At 42.9% G+C, this 17,139-nt stretch overlaps 1 protein-coding gene across 1 annotated transcript; it reads left to right on the forward strand.

The window, feature by feature from the left end:
• The first annotated feature begins 13,601 nt into the window (after window positions 1-13,601).
• On the forward strand, window positions 13,602-16,954 carry tmsb2 (thymosin beta 2). The gene is made up of 3 exons (XM_036547904.1): window positions 13,602-13,750; window positions 14,980-15,084; window positions 16,626-16,954. The coding sequence occupies exons 1-3, from the start codon at window positions 13,657-13,659 to the stop codon at window positions 16,661-16,663; spliced, it is 237 nt and encodes a 78-aa protein (XP_036403797.1). The 5' UTR covers window positions 13,602-13,656; the 3' UTR covers window positions 16,664-16,954.
• Window positions 16,955-17,139: the final 185 nt, after the last annotated feature.

A 17,139-nucleotide genomic window follows, 5' to 3' on the forward strand; every position in this document is an offset into this window, starting at 1 on the left:
CCCCCCACCGCTCCTGTGTTTGGACACTGGGAAATGGAAGCAGATCAGGGCAAATCAGCCTCCCTCTATCTCTGCTCCGCCGAGACGCTGGGCTCTTCTCCGCCACAGTCACTGCGTCTCTCCTGTCGGGGACTGTCAAAGCCTTGCTTCCCTTTATGATCTGCTTAACTCACTCTAAATACCCTAATTATCCTCCGCATGAGAGTAATTAGTACTCAGTGGGCAGGGAGATGTGTGCTCATGTGTGTGTGCATGTGTGTGTGCGTGCGTGTGTGTGTGTGTGTGTGTGTGTGTGTGTGTGCGTGTGTGTGTGTGTGTGTGTGTGTGTGTGTATGCATCCATATTTATGCATCTGTATGTGTGTCCTTGTGTGTGCTCCCGTATGTGTTTGTTGTGTGTATCTTTGTTGTGTCTGTGTATGGGTGTGCACCTGTATGTGTGTCCCACGTGCGCGCATGTGTGTATGTGTGCGCGTGCGGTTCTTGTGTGTAAATGCGAGTGGCTTTGCATCTGTGTGTGTGGGTGTGCATCTGTATGGGCATGTGTCTTTGTCTGTGTGTGGGTGTGTGTCTTTGTAAGGGTGTGTGTTTGTGTATGGGTGTCCCTGTGTGTGTGGATGGGTGTCTTTGTGTTGGTGTGTGTGTGTGTGTGTGTGTGTGTGTGTGTGTGTTTCCGCGTGGGTGTGTTGCACTCACTGATGTGCGTAACAAAGCTACTTCTCCACTTCTCGCTCTGGTGAACACAGCTGTGAGATGTCAAGTGAACCCAGCTCCAAGGAACAGAGGGGAGAGAGGAGACGGACTAAGAGAAAGATTTGTCAACCGATGTGTGCTGTGTCTATAATCTCTTAAAAGCCTTCAAGGCACGTATCATTTCCAAACCTCATGAGGAAACACAACCACCCTTTTTGTTGCCAGGGCAACTATGGATTATTGTTCTTCCAACCATAAATCCTCCAAAATATAATCCATTGCTCACATAAAGCATCTATCCTTGCAGCAGTGAACAGCGAACTAACAGAACTGTGTTAAAGGTTGACATTTCCGCGAGTGATGTTGCTGTTATTGGGAAATAGCTCGGAATGTGCCGGGCACTGGACACAACAGAAATAAGGGAGCTTTAATCTTTCTACCTAACTGAGCTACAAGTTGATCAATTTCAATCTACCATCTCACAGAACTATTTAATCAACATCAGGAGAGGAATAATGACAAGTCATCGAAAGCACTCAGCCCAGATCAGGGCCCTGTCTGTGCTCAGTGAATATTTGGCTCCAGATTGGATCTCATCAATGTGAACCTCTTCACCTCCTGTTTAGGCTAGGCTGTGAAAAAAATGCTTTCATTTGTCATTTGAAATTTCTTATTTGTAAGATGTTCGCCAATTCCCTTCTCTGGGACAAAGATCCATGCTGAAATGGTTGTCCTCAGCTGTCAGTGGGGATAAATCCCATTTTTTATTTAATAGTATCACATTGAGTACCCTTCTTTGCAAACCAGTCATCACAAGAATCAAATCATATACTTATAGCCATTTAGATTACTCAAATCACAACAAAGCATTGATTTTCATTTGTGGCTTCCATCACCTCGGTACCTGTGGAAGATGACAACAAAAGCAGCAACAATCTTGAGTGGCAGACATAATTGCAAGTATGACTAACACAATGGAAGCAGAGACAAAGACCCTGATGAAAACACCTCAGTGTGGATGGGGTTAAGTTCAAGAGCAGGTTCACAATCTTTATAGTTTACCCTGATATTCTGTGAGAGCACTGGAGTCCTAGAAGTGATGCAGATGAGACAGAATAAGTATGAGTACTTACCCCCCTGCCATAACACTTAATAGGAATAAGAAAGGTTTCCCTCACCATGATAGCCATAAGCCAGCATTTATTACATAACATTATTAGCATTTAACAGATGCTCTTATCCAGAGTGACTTCCATAGGTTACAATATTTTACATGTTATGCATTTATACAGCTGGATAATTACTGAGGCAATTCTGGTTTGGGTACCGTGTCCAAGGGTACAACAGCAGTGCCCCAGTGGGGAACTGAACCAGCAAACTTTCAGTTATGAGTGCTGGTCAAGGGTCTTCTGCTATCCCTATTTCCCTTACCTCACCTTTGTCAGCTACAAAACAGAACTGATTCTGGCCCACCCAGGCTCAGCGAAGCTTCTAGACATGACTGGATACATCGTCAACCCTCTGACACTTAAACGAATCCTGAACCAAACTACCTCTGATGGGGAAGTAGCAAGTTTGCTAGCTTGCAGCTACCCTCACTGTTCTTTTTGTTATCTTTATACATATTTAAGCATTGTAATTAATATTGTTCCTGCTGAATGAACTCTCCATCCTGTCAGAAAATGTAATGTTTTGTTTTCAGTTTGTTTTTCCTTGGCTATGTGAACTTTAGTGTGGAAGTAGCTGTTAGCTGTTTCCTTGAGTACAGAAGCAGAAGTGCAGGCACAGTGTTAGCCACGGTTTGTGTGACCATGGGAACACAAACTAAAAACAAAAACGGAACATATTTTAGAAAGTTGTAGCTAGGAAGCCATTTTAATTAAATTCTAAAATAATTCAAGGTTACATTTTAGCTGAAGTAGCACCAGACAAACAAATTATGTGCCAACAAAAATCTCCCCCTTCCTTCAAAATAATGAAGAGATTACTGTGCATATGTTTTTAAAAGCGAGTCCTTGTGCATCAGGGACGTTGGCATGGCAACACTGAATGCCTCATAGCTAAAAACATGTAGAGGTGCCAATATTTCTGATATACTTTGGCCTCTCGTGTCTCATTATTTTAGTGATAATTAAAGAAATTACAGTGAAGTTCGCTACCATATATTTTACATGGACCTGTTTATTTTTCTTTAAAAAAGCTACATAGCTATGTATAGGGAGATGGGGGTTGTGAAGTCTGCCCTGGGCTGCAAAAAATCCTAATGGAAAACGTATGCTTTCTGTTCACACTGCTACATTAGGACCACATTTGTGAAGTCATGTATAAAATACAGCAACTTACATTGTTTGCTACAGTTTTACAAGTTACCTAACGAGGGCCTATGGCTTTGATTCAATCCATCTTTTCCAGTGTAATGAAATCCAATACATCAAGATGCTTACTTGTTTATATCCTTCTTATTGCTCCTTTCCCTACTGCCACATCCATTATGGTCTTTATTACATCACTGTTTATTAGTAGGTCTGTATGTACAGTACAGTAAGTGCTGAGAAGTACTTTTCCCTGAGGCCTGCAGGATATAACAGTCTAGGGTAGGCCCTGCTGAGGCCTGACAATAGGCAAGACCTATGTAGGACATATTTTTTCAAATACCCCTTCCAATAAGTTGAACAGGTTGAATCATGTTTGTCATTTTTAACAAAATATGCCTTGACTGGTGTCCAGGACATCGCTGAGTGACTTGACGGGACTCTGAAACCACCGTCCACTTTTTGGCCACTCGTTCAGGGTAGTCAGATGTGCACACAGCGGAGAGGAGCACTTCACAGCAGGGGGAGAAAGAGACTTTCTGATCAGAGCAGAGAGGGAGAGGAAGAAATGGAACACACCGCGCTATGATGAGGATTAAATGTGTACAGAAGGTCTCTACCGCCCTCTGGTGGTCATTTGTGTTAGTGATGAACATCCCCAGTTCAGCTCAACAAGCATTTTTAAAACATTCATTCTCTGTCAAGCAATGTATCATAGTGTGTCAGAACCCACCGTGGGTACCTAAAAGTTTTATACTGGGCCTCTAAGAGTGGGCATAAGTAATTAGAGAGCAATTATTCCAGTACAATTACCATTCCCCATTATGTTTTGGTGCTTGAAGTATTTTCCTCTCAAATTAATTTGTCTTTTACAATCTAATTAAGTGTTGAGTATATATAAAATTGAGCTATTAATTAAAACCACCAACACAGTATGCTTAGATCATTAGGAGGTAATTGCGTTTCAAGCCTCAAAGCATATAACACATGGCCTTTACATAACCTTAAAATAGTCTTATAAGACCTTCCACATACTTCTTTATGTTTTTTACAATGTTTCATTAGTTTAAACACACCTAAATGTTTTTATGTTCCCTAAACCCAGTCCACATTTACTTAAGAGGGCAGTTTTAAGTGGGTTCCAAGGCTGTAAGAGTTAAAGAGCTAATGCCCAATAGTAACCTACAAGACATGGTAAGACGAATATACTAATATGGACATAAATAAGTAAATAAACAAATAGCAATTATTGTGGAAAAACAATAAGGCCAAAGTGTCGAAATTTTCTCCGGGAAAACTGGCGCTCTCTTCGACCTTTTCACCGGCGGCCCGACCTGAAGCCGCTGTCATTTTAGCATTTTCAAAGCAAAGGTTAAATATGAGACAGTGGAATGAGAGTAAAGGTCAGAGATCTGCCTTGTCATCCTTCCTCTCATCCCCAATCTGTTCCGCAGCGGGTCCGTTTCCTGTCCGCAGTCCGTCCCAAGGGTGATAATTAAGACAATCGCCTTTTTCCAAATCAAACGTGAAGCTACAACTAGCCTGAACTGCCACCACACAATGTTAAGGATTATTCTAGAAGTAGAATATACAGTGAGTACTGCTGGTTTGTTCTTACAACATAACAGTATGTGTAACATTGGTTCTTTTATCTCTCCTAAGCATATACTGAACTCAAGGCCATAAGTACTGATGGATAGCATATGCATCACAGGATTATAATATAAGAGCTCCATGTGTCTGGGTTTTAATAGACATTGGCCAAACCCGCAATTTAAAAATCACAACTAAAAGTCTCTAGTGCAACACAATAAAAATTTTGGCAGCAAACAGAAATTGTGATGTTGTTACACCCCTATTAAGTTGTGTTTTGACACTGGCTCCTCCACATACTAACTCCTCAAAATGAAGCACCGAATGTGAACCGCACCCCCTGATTTCTGAAATTCGTCACAGCGCTCGCTTGATCTTGCTGCAGAAAACTAACCTGACTAATGTATGAAGTAGTCTGGTTTTTTACAGTAATTAGCTTAGGCAAAATCAACATTTTCTTCTTCGCTGTTTGTACGTACACGTTTTTAATGAATTGTACATGGCTGTGTTAATACTTGGACACCAATCAAATGATTATAGCCTCTACATAAATCAGCCTTGTTCCTGTGTCCAGTTTGTTTAGAAAAACAACATGTACTCAGTACAGTACAGTACAAATTTCTATATGTGCAGGTAAAAAAAATAACATGTTGCAGCATAGCATTGTATGGGGCAATAGATAACCCACACCACTTACAACCTGAAACACACCAGTACTTGCATTTTGTAAAGAAACTATTTCTGAAAAAAAAAACATAAATAAAAGGCATGATCAACTAGCTAGCTACACATGTAATAAAAAATGATAATGATAAATGATAAATTTAGTTAGCCTACAGTACAATGTAGACTCTACACATTATGCAGTAATGCTGGACAATAACAATTTAATGGGCTATAACTTGAGGCAAGCACACAGCAGTATTGCCTTCCACATGTTTAGCTGCATGTGGGATTCAACAAAGGTCACATACTGTAAAACAGAGTCAATGTGGCGTGGCTACATGCAGCTGTAATCAGCTCAGTTACTGTCTCTCCAGCCTGTTTGCATTATGGTCCAGTTTCCACTGAGTGATTGAGATTTGGTGAACTTTCCAAGGAACTTCAGCTTTTCATTTTAGGTTTGCGTCCTTTAAGACGAAAAGGGGAAACGCAACTGAGCTTCATGTTTTTCTATGATTTTGCTGGTTTTATCTGCTTAAAGCCAGAGGTGGATCAGAACTGTAATTGGTTTCACACTGCATTGTCTCCTGTGCACTCAGCTTGCTTGCTGTTTACCTTGGAACAGATGTTTCCCTGAAAACATACAGGTATGATGCTGGACACAGACAACCTACATACTTTTTTTCTGTGTTATTTGGTTGTTTCACTGCAGCAGAAACGGAAGCTAGCAAAAACTGTTGTCTTTTTCTGAAAGACCCTGTCCTTTTGGAAATTATTCTGGAATTATTCTGACTCTGGAGGCTTGTGGCAAAAGGTACGGCAAAAATAATCACTTCGACTACAGTTTGGTCCTTTTGATTTCAGATTGAACCTGATTGTGTTTGCTGTCATACAGTGCAAATTTTGTTGGCACAAAACTACAAAGGCGATGGCTTCAGTTCCCTCTCTGGTGGTCCTGGTTAAATTCTATCCATCCTGTTGCAATGACATCAGCTTCAAGCATTCACAGCTAACTCCAAAGGAACTAAACTGCCCTTGTGTTCAAATCAAATAGCCAAATCAAACGACATGTGGAAGAGCCCTTAGATTTCAGCCTTCTCCTCCAATTAAATTCAATTCTAACTGAGAAGAGAGACAGAACGCATATGTAAAATTACTAGCAGCAATGCTGAATATGAATATTTTGCACTGATCTGCACTGTGAGAACACCGCGGTGCTGCCACTTTAAATACTGTGGGTCTCTTCTCTGTTTGTTTACACCTTTCTGGAATTGAAACGTCTTAACTATTGGCGTCGTTTAAATCACTAAGTGGATGAAAGAACGGCGCAGCCCTGTCAAAGTTTAGAGAATTTTAACAGCGGCCACTTTTTAACCGCCACCCGTTGGGTGCATTTTCTCATCTCATTCCAAATTCTGACAAGCTGACGAGAGCGCGTGGGTTTATGAAATATTTAACGGGAGCAGCTGGTGCGAAAGGACTGCCAGATTAGCATATATATCCAAGGTGTCTCCCTGGATTAGTGGGGTTGTATTTAATTTGTGATTCATGCAGGTAGTTTAGGGAAGAGCGGGAACGCTGGCAGTGAAAAATGAGTGCACACAAACACATGGCCAAGTCGTTCTTCTTTCCCTATTTGGCCTTACTAGTTTGCAGTTTGTGATTCACAGGCCGAATTCATCAAGCTTTCTCATTTTCTGCACATTCCAGACACTTTTCAGATATGGAAATGTGTTTTTAAATGAGATGCATGTTTTATGACCCAGCAGTTTAATAAGGGTTTAATGTTTGGGTTATGGTTCAATTCAGGCTTGGCGCCATCTAGTGACGTTTTCCGGACATGCAGTTCAGAGCAAGCCATGTGAGGTCATCTTACTTTATTTAATTTTATGCACTAATTCAAAACTCCTAATCATCCAAAGATCATGTAATTACACAGCTAATGTTCATAGCCACTGAACTAGCCAACCAATAATGAATGTTCATGTGGAACTTGGCATGAAATGACTATTCTCAATCCTCAGCATCTTAGGTCACCAGCTAGCAAGTGAGCTCAGCGCATACCTCAAGACTGTGAGTCACTTAATACACAGTGGTGTTGATTGCACAGCTCTGAAATAAGAATGCACTAGACACAAGTATTGCATATTTTGGCAACAATATATATGCCAACCAAGCTCCATCAACTGTTTTCCCACATACATCCTGAAACACTCTCCACTAAATCATTTGCAGTTGCTCATCCCACAGGAAGGGTAAGTGTTCTGCCAATAGTAGCTTTCTCCTGTTGCTCCTTTCCATCTATCCAGCCTGTTAGCCAGCTAAGCTAGAAATGAATAAGACACTAATGCACCCAGGCAGTGACAGCCACACCAAGACCAGAGAGAATCGTCGTAGGTGTCACTACATTTTGGGGACAGGCAGGGGCGGTGGACAGGACACTGTAGGAGGTCACTGTTCTTGCATCACCATGACGACGCCTACGTGAGCGTGGCAGATGGTGCGCCCATGTAGCTTGTACGCGTCCTGCTTGACCACGGCTACAGAGCCAGACTCCATACCCTTGGCTGCTGTGTGGCACACAATCTCTTGCTAATAGGGGTCATACCTGCGGTTATTCTTACGCCTTTCACCTATTTATAAACACTTTATTTACCCACATCTTTCCTTTATGTTACATCATTATTAATCAGCCTCTTATCTGTACAGTACCCTGTCAATCAACCTCTGAACCATATGTTACATCGTCATTTCACCTTTCAGTCATTGTTTACCTTCACATCTGCATATTACCTCATAACTTACCCTCTCACCAGCTAGACACAAGCACAATCACCCTCTCAATTGAAAACTAACCCGTTGATCTCTGCATTAGGTCCAGGACATTCAACCACATTCTTACATGCATCCTCACCCACAGCCTATATTCAGTGTGCCTGTCCACCTCCTCCACTTCCACTGTGCTTTATCACAGTGCTGTCACCTCCATCCAGCCTCCAGCTTTCTCTCCCTCCCTGTGTCTCTGTTGCTCCTAGTCTCTGTGTGTCACACTGCTGATCTCAGTCCAGTGACAGTGTCTGTGTGTGTCTGTGTGTGTCTGTGTGCGCGTGTGTGTGTGTGTGTGGTGTGTGTGTAAGCGTGTGTGTGTATGTGTGTGGTGTGTGTGGTGTGTGTGTGGTGTGTGTGGTGTGCGTGTGTGTGTGTGTGTGTGTGTATGCATGTGTGCAGGTGTGTATATGTCTGCGTGTGTGTGTGTGTGTGTATGTGTGGTGTGTGTGTAAGTGTGTGTGTGGGGATGTCTGTGTGTGTGTGTGTGTATCTGCTCAGGGGGCTATAACCTGCAGGATGTGGTGTTCCACTGGACTTGTGGGAATGACTCTGTCAAGGGCCAGGACACCCTGCGAAAGGGCCCAGTGCAGTGTGGAGAGCTACTACACCTCTGTGTCACAGGCTGTCTATGAGACAGGTACCTTCAGCCTGCCCTGCCCCTGCCCACTCCATCCTAACCTGTGACAACCCAGATCTGCATTATATTAACCACTGTAACTGAATATCTCAGTTCTGAGCTTGTAAACAAAATTGTTTTACACTTACACAGTTGTACACACTTACACTTACACAGAGTGTAACAGTACCATTTACATAATACCTCTGCTAATACAGCATTGAAAACCAGAATAATGTGCACTTCACTCACCCAGCTTTACTCATATATCCCTTATGGTGGCAATGTGCACCATTTCAATGACCTGCATTGAAGTTACACTATTGGTAAAATAGTGTCACCTGTTCCTATGGCATGTAGTTGAAAGATTACGTAATGAACATAGATTCACACTAAAGACTACTGAATGTAGTGAGACAGTGGAATGTATATTCAGTATATATACTGAATGTATAATACTTTTTTATGACAAAATTGTGATTCTTGTCAATGATTCATTTCCTGTTTTATTTGATATTTATTTGCTGTGGTATGTGATACAAATAGGGGAAATGTTGTGTTCCATTTTAAAACACTAGGTGGTAGCACTGATGTGTGATTTTCTGTAATTAGTGTTTGTGTTGGTAACTACTGAGACCCCCACACACAAAGTGGGACCCTTGGTCAGAGTGTTTCCTAAGGAAGCCTGTGAAAGGCAAACATTTGGAGCAGGGCTTCCAGAAAAGCGTTAGCAGTGATGTTTCTCAGAGGAAATGCCTCAGGGAACATGCTGACTGCACACATCACAGTTAGCATCTATTGATTTTCTCTTTTTTTTTCCCAAGGGCTCAACACTCTCAACTAATGCATAACTAAAGCAAGAATCAAAAATCAGTAAATTAATCACTGGGCAGAACCAATTTCCTGCTTATGGTTACTTACAGCTGGGCATGGATTACAGGTTGTGCAATATCATTGTTTACATTAAGCCAATAAAAATGTTAGTTTGAGTTTTTTAAATGTTCACATAATCAGTAGAAGCTTCATGTGCTAAGATTCTCATGTCCACAGTATACAGAAAAAAATATTCGATTCTCAACAAACCAATTTTCAATATCCTGACACAATTGAGTTCTCCATTCCACCATCAATACTTCATTGTTTAAATGGAAACCCTTCAGAGAGATCAATAATTTATTCAACGGTCTCGGTGGTGTTCATTGATTTTCTAATAACAGGATCTTTCTGCTGTGTTCTCTGATCAGGTTACACCATGTAAAAGTGTATTCTTGATTGTCAACATGAGGAAAGACTGTTTCTGCTAACATGACACCCATCTTAGCGGGGTCCGCTAATCCTACATTCTGGTTTACAGTGCAGATGCAGAAGTGTGTATGTTAACATCACAGGCAGGAAAGCCCCCAGGGAAGCCAACTTATACAGTGCTAGTTGCAGGAGTAGGCAGTGAGGCTTCAGTCACGCACATGATCCCCAACTAGGTCATTCACAAATATAAATGTGACTCCTAGTGTAGTAAGGGTTAACACAACACCACCACCAGACAGACAGTATTAATATTTACCACAGCAACATTTGTCTTTTAAACTGTGTTGACCTGATCAAGAGAAGAGGTACAGGAGAGGTACGTAAATTGTCCCCTAAATCCTGACAAGGTAATGTAAAAATGAGGGAAAAAATTAAAAGGATTAAAGAACACTATATTCTTTAATTTACCAGGAAGTAACAGACACTGATGACCAGGTAGGGAATGTAAGGGACTGCTTAAGGTGAATGCTTAGGTTTCACGGGGACAGTTATCATTGCTTGGTCAGACTGCCCTCTTCTGGCCCACAAACAGCACTTCTATCAGGAACCTTGGATTTCGCAGATCTCCTATTCAAGCACCAACCTGGCCCAACCTCACTTAGCTTCAGCCATCTGGCAGGAGAAAGCTACAAGTACAAGGTGGTTATGGCTGCTGGCTACTGATTAAAAGATTCAAACTCACTCATATGACCGCAGATGTTCTTCTTCAGAGGAACCCGCCCATTCGTTTGAATTGCTCCACGGCAGTCAGTGCCCAGAAACACATGTGACTCATTCCAAAATGAGTGGGTCTACATAGACCCAAAGGGCAGGAATGCATATACTCCAATAGCTTCTCACCATCAGCTGCATCACATAGATAATGATGTCAGTGTAGAGAGGTTTACTCCGAGGTCAGTTTTAATCCAGATGGAAAACATCACAACCTGAAGCCACACCCTTAAAATAGAACAAATAAATTCAGTTCAATTAAATATCGTATATGTTTATCTGTGTCTGTCTGTCTACTAGTCTATCAGCCTTCTTGTCTGTCTGTCTATCTATCTTTCAATCTGTCTATCCTGAGTTCAATCAATTCTGAATTCTGTTAAATTTATCCCAATTTTAAGAGTATGAATTAGGTGAAAATCTGGTCATAAAGAGCACTACTAACTTAGGTCAGGTATTCAGGACTGCTCATGAGATCTCCTAAGAAGGTAATGGTAGGGGGCAGATTGATGTGGTGGCAGGACCAGTCACAAGCTCACTGCTTTCAGAAAATAAGGTTTTAGAGTTGTACAATGAGCCAGTGACTCTCACACTGCTCTGATATCTGTCATCTCCAGGGTGAAACAGCACTGATGCCATAGGCTACCTCAAAAACAAATAGTTTGCAGTAGCAAAAGTTAACTATAGAAACGGAGAATAAATTCAACTGCAAAATACAGGGTAGCCTAAAAGTCAGTTTTCTGAAAGTTTCATAAAAAGGATACATATTCTCCCCAGACATGTAATGGCTTGACAAAATTAAAAAAAGAGAAAGAGAAGTTTTTTTTTTTTTTAATGTACGGAAGGAAAGTTGCTTCTAACTGGCCACAAAGCCATAGGAAGGATAACTACTCATCTTATATGGAAAGAATTTAGGCATTGTGCATTTGTCAAATAGAAAAGTGTGATAATGTTCATCAACAACAAATCCAAAATTTATGATGACTTTTCCTTGTATTTAATGAAATTCCTATGGGAAACAACCTTTGGGCCCTGCCCCTCAATAATATGGTCAGAAATGATCATAAAGATAGCGTGATGAGCATATGTAATTTGAATACAACCTTACAAAACACATCGCCCTGCCACATCTGCAACATTTCAGCAATCTCTGAGCAGTGTAGCACTATGATAGAGAGGGGGGGTCTTATAAAACAAAGGTTACTGTTGGTCACACCCAGGGACGCTCCTCCACATCCAAACTACATCAGTAAGTGCCGTGTTAATGGATGGGATGCAAACTATTCCAAACATTCTGAAAATGTGTATCTGTAATGTAACGCAATAACATGAGCTTCCATCATATCAGTAGCTTATCATACTGCGTGTATCAGGATAGAATTCACTGGGATCACGTCTTTACTGAAGAGCACAAATTCTGCTTTGAATGGGGACAGAGGGTCTACTGACCGCCACCCTTAGAGTAAGATCAAACCTGCATTTCTGCCCCATGTATGAGGCAGAACATAAACTAAGGTGAAAGCAGCCGTGGGTTTGCCAGGCATTGAGCTCACAGCCATGTTGTCAGAAAGATAATGCAAGGACAATCTGTCCCATCCTTTCTGCACATTCATTTTATTTTGCTTATCTGTTGTATTCACCCTAAATGGATGGGCTTTATTAACTGACTAATGTGTTTTATTATTTATCACCACTATACCATGGATGTATTATTGATGAGTTTGCCATTTGCTGAAATGGTTTAACAAAGATGTAGGCATTTTTTTTTCTAATGTCAAATACTTTTGTGTGCTGTGTTTCTGATTTTGTTGATGAGATGAATGTATTTGGGTTTTGAAAATCTTACAAGCATTTTTTATTAGAGGCAGCAGTTTTGAGTGTTGTCTTAATGAATATTAAGGAGTGCCTCAATGTGATAAAATTATTTTTGGTAACTGTTAAAAAGAGGGGGAAAGGTTGTTTTGATAAGGCTTCAGGTTTTGTTCTAGGCAGTGGTCAGAGGTTTTGGAAAAGGCAGGCGAGCGTCTAGGGAGGGAAAATAAATCATTTTATTATCAGAGGATCTGTCAGAGTTGCTAGAAGGCTGGACACCAAAGTAGTCACGCCTCTCATTGTTTGAATGCAATTGATTCTTTAAGGAGCTGCTTCAAAAAAAAAGAAAGAATGAGATATCTGGTCATTGTCTGTGCCCATATGTGTGGTCCTGAGCTAAGAAGATGAAAAGTAAATACTGGTAATGAACACAGCAGGAAGGTCTCTTTCCTGATATGGTGACTGACTGTGAGTAAAGACCCCATGCTCATAATTTAAAATTAGAAATGAGACTGGGCGCTTGGGGTGTCCCACACAATGGACTCCTGCCCCGCCCCCTCAGCTGCCTAACACAGAGAGGCACCAGTGCTGAGTAAATACTAATTCCTGACCACAGCTGTCCATTTCCAGGAAGCTTATGTCACACGCGTCTTTTATTTATTGAATTAGCCCTTCTCCTCTTCCTCTGCTGGACGCACTGCAGCATATGGCTGATCCCCTTTGGCACGGGCGGCGTTTTCCCCTAAAAGGAGTCACTCATCCCCCAGGGAGCGGGAACACGAGGGAGAGAGGGAGGGAGGGAAGGTGAGAGAGAGAGGGGGTAGACAGAGAGGGAGAGAAAGAGGGCGGGAAGGAGAGAGAGAGTGTAGGGGAGAGAGGGAGGAAAGGAGAGAGAGAGAGAGAGAGATACAGGCTGATGAATTGTTCTCCCTCCTCCCTCCTATCCTCTCTCCCTCACTCCCTCTCTCTCTCTCCCTTACACTCGCTCTCTCTCCCTTACACTCTCTCTCTCCCTTCCTCCCTCCCTCCCCCCCTCTCTCTCTCTCTCTCCCTTCCTCCCTCCCTCTCTCTCTCTCTCTCTCTCTCTCTCTCTCTCACCCTCTCTTAAACCCCCACCCCGGCGGTGATGCAGACGTTCAGACGGTGGCAGACGCAGCACGGGGACCCTCGCAGACAGACACAGACGCACAGCTCCTGGATACAGCACACCCAGCTCGACGGTAAGGCACCCTCTGCACAAGAACTCTAAAAAAGCTTTATCGAATGCTGACAGCCAGCCGAACTCCTGCTTCTCCGGAGTTCACATCATCAGTGCCATTAATGCTACTTCATTCCTCTTTGTGGTAAGGAGTCTGTTCTTTTTTCCAGGCAAGGATTTTGGTACGTTGTCATAAAATGTGATGTAATTACACGATTTCTGCTGTTCTATTTAGAACATTAACGCCAGGATCTACAGCTCGTCTAGACTGTGTGTGCTGAAAAACCAGGGCATTGTCTCAGGACCTCTCCGGCATTGTCAGCTGTTCAGACACAGAGAGCTGGAGCTGGGCACGTCTGAGCCCTGCTGATACAGCACAGGGTTTGCGGTATTCAGACAGCCGCAGCTGGGCGTGTTTGAGTTGTGCTGTTTCAGCACAGAGTCCACAGTATTCAGACAGCGAGAGCTAAAGCTGGGCTCATTCGAGTTGTGCTGTTTCAGCACAGAGACCGTGGTACCGAGCCAGCGAAGGCTGCAGCCGGGCGCTTTTTCAGTTGTGCTGTTTCAGCACAGGGACCGCGGCATTCAGGCCAGCAGGAGCCGGGACGACCGGAGCAGGTCAAGGGACCGTGGAGAGCGGTGTGGGTTTTGATGAGGCGCTGTCAGAGCACGCTGTGAAGCGATGGGACGGGGGTGAAGTAGGAGAGAGGGAGCGAGGGGGGAGAGGAGGGAACCGTCAGAGGGATGAATGAGAACAAAGAGCAGAGGCCCGGCAGTGAGGTATAGCCAGTCCCAGGGGCAAACGGAGTGATCGCGTGGTCAGCGGAGAGCTCCGCACAGACAGGGGTGTGGTCACCGCACATACGCAAGGAGGGAGGGGGGAGCTGGGACACACACGTGATCCCACTCTAAGTCTTAGGCATGACAATGGTGTGGTGGAGGTGGGAAGGATGTCCTTTTTCTTAAGATTCATAGTATATTGGTCATCCACCAAATATTCTTCTGTACTTTACACATGATAATCTTGTCGAAGATAACACATCAGAGGATGAAACAATGAAATGAAACCATCCTTAAATGAAAAAGAGAAAAATCTATGCCCCATGTCATGCCTTGCAGAGTAAAGCATCTTCCCTGAAGACTCCTATGGCTCAGTGTTTCATTTTTCTAATGCGTTCCTCTTTAGATTTAGCGGTGAGAGGAGTCCAATCCTTCTCTTTTTTTCCCTGAATGTCCACTTTCCTCTCGCAGCCAACATGTCTGACAAGCCCGACCTTGCCGAGATCGCCAGCTTCGACAAGACCAAGCTGAAGAAGACGGAGACACGAGAAAAGAACCCTCTGCCGACCAAAGAGAGTGAGTGGCCCGGTCTGTCTGCCCATCTGTCTGTCTGTCTGTAGAGAGGTCAGCTCTGTCCAGAGGGACATTGGTGGGGGGGGGGGTTGTACAGGCCCACCCCTGTAGGGTTCTACCTGTCCCCTCTCTGAAGCTCTGTGCCTGTAGCAGCACATACCCAGGCCATCATTAGGGCCTGTCACATCAGATCTGCTATGTGTGTGTGTGTGTGTGCGCGCACGTAGGTGTAGAGACACACAGATTATGGCACTACGTGGCTGGCACAGCGACCATGCTGCCACTCGTTGTAGCACTCGCGTCAGGTAGAGCAGAACCGACACACACTTCACTTCCAAGGCACAAAGCCCTCAGTTCCCAGACAGCTGGTACTGCAACAGACAGAGCTTCACCCTGCCCCTCTCCGTCAGGCTTTGTGCTCCCTCTAATGCGATCTCATTCTGCACGGTGAACGTGTGTGTGTGTGGAGGGGAACATCTGTCCCGGACGCGCGGAGCACTGTGAGAAAGTGAGACAGCATCTGCTTGCATCCCCGGCTCTCCCAGCCTCCCTCTCCCCTGCGTTCCGAATTCAGACTGACAAGACACCCAAGCTGCCAGGCTCAGCACTCTGGAGAATTCTGTACTTATTTGGAGCTTCATCTGAACCTGCTTAGCTTTGCTGCTACAATATATAAAAAGGAATACCCACAGTGAGTTCCCCGGAACTGGGAAACACAGCTGTAAAATCTGCATCTACATTTATTTCAGCTCCAAAATTAGGCAATTTGACATAGCAAAAAATGACTGGAGATTTTCGTACTTCTTTGGAGTTTCATTTTGACATTGGTCCCAGTCATTTTGGCTATGTGAAACTGCTTAATTTCGTAGCTGTAAAAAATGTAGTTGTTGTGTTTCCTAGTACTGGAGAACTCGCTGTGTATATTCCTGTTTATTTAAACTACTTTTAATGGATGAGCCTAAAGTAAACAGATCTGGCTCTGCCAGTGTCCCTTGGGCAGGATGTTGTTTAGTATGCATTACTGTAATAAAGTGGTGAAAGTAAATGTCTATTTTACATTTATTTCACATAACATCTGCCTCTTGGTGTATTTTAGGGACACCGTCTCAACCAAACATCATTAAAAATAAAATCCATTCTAGGCAGGATGAGATTTTCATTTGAAAATATCATCAAAACTAAGATCTTATCAATGTTAAATAATTAGTCAAGGAGATCAAATGAGTAACTTATAACAATGTCTTTTACCTATTTAACAGCACAGCCACGCCTTTATTTTACAAATGACTAAAATAAATGTTAATCTGTCAGATCCTGATGAGTCTTTCATGAATCTGGGTGGAGTAGAAAGCTAATCAGTGCTCAGTGACTCAATCTATCAATCTTTATGCTAACTCTCTCTCTGTCTCTCATATGTGTGAAAATTAAAAATATCAGCGGTCATCAAACATATATTTCAAACAACTTGTTTTTTATTTCTGTTGGAGAGAGATACTGTAAGCCAGTCCCACAAAACTAAAAGCTTTTCTCTGTCTTTTTTTCAGCCATTGAACAAGAGAGGAAAGCAGAGACTACCCCTTGACCATGAAGAGAGGTGCAAAGCAAGAGGGCAACACTGCAAAAATGGTGTTTTTGGCCTGCTGTTGACTGTTATTCTGTTCTCTTCTTTTTTGTCAAGCCGGGAAAAACGCAGCCCGCCCGGCCAGGTCACTGACCGCTGGTGATGATGGGGAAGCCAATTTAATACTCTAACACCGGGGCTGTCCGCATCACTGGCCGGGTTTTGGCGGGGGGGGGTGATGGCAGACACGGGAGGGAAAGGGCTTAATGGCTTGTCTTTTCCAGTATTATCTCTGTTACTTAACACACTGTACCCTCGTTTTTTTTTTTACTATCGGTTATGTTTTGTTTCGTTTCATTTTTTCTTTTTGTTTATGAATAACAACAAAATTGGTGAGAAGAAAATAAATCTTGATAGGAACTTTCCTATGATGAACTTATCCGCTGTTTTATTTTTTTTTTTCCTGTGGGTCGGGGAGGGCTGATCTTGGTAAGTAT

The sequence above is a fragment of the Megalops cyprinoides genome, chromosome 16, assembly GCF_013368585.1.
Source record: "Megalops cyprinoides isolate fMegCyp1 chromosome 16, fMegCyp1.pri, whole genome shotgun sequence".
Classification (NCBI taxonomy): domain Eukaryota; kingdom Metazoa; phylum Chordata; class Actinopteri; order Elopiformes; family Megalopidae; genus Megalops; species Megalops cyprinoides.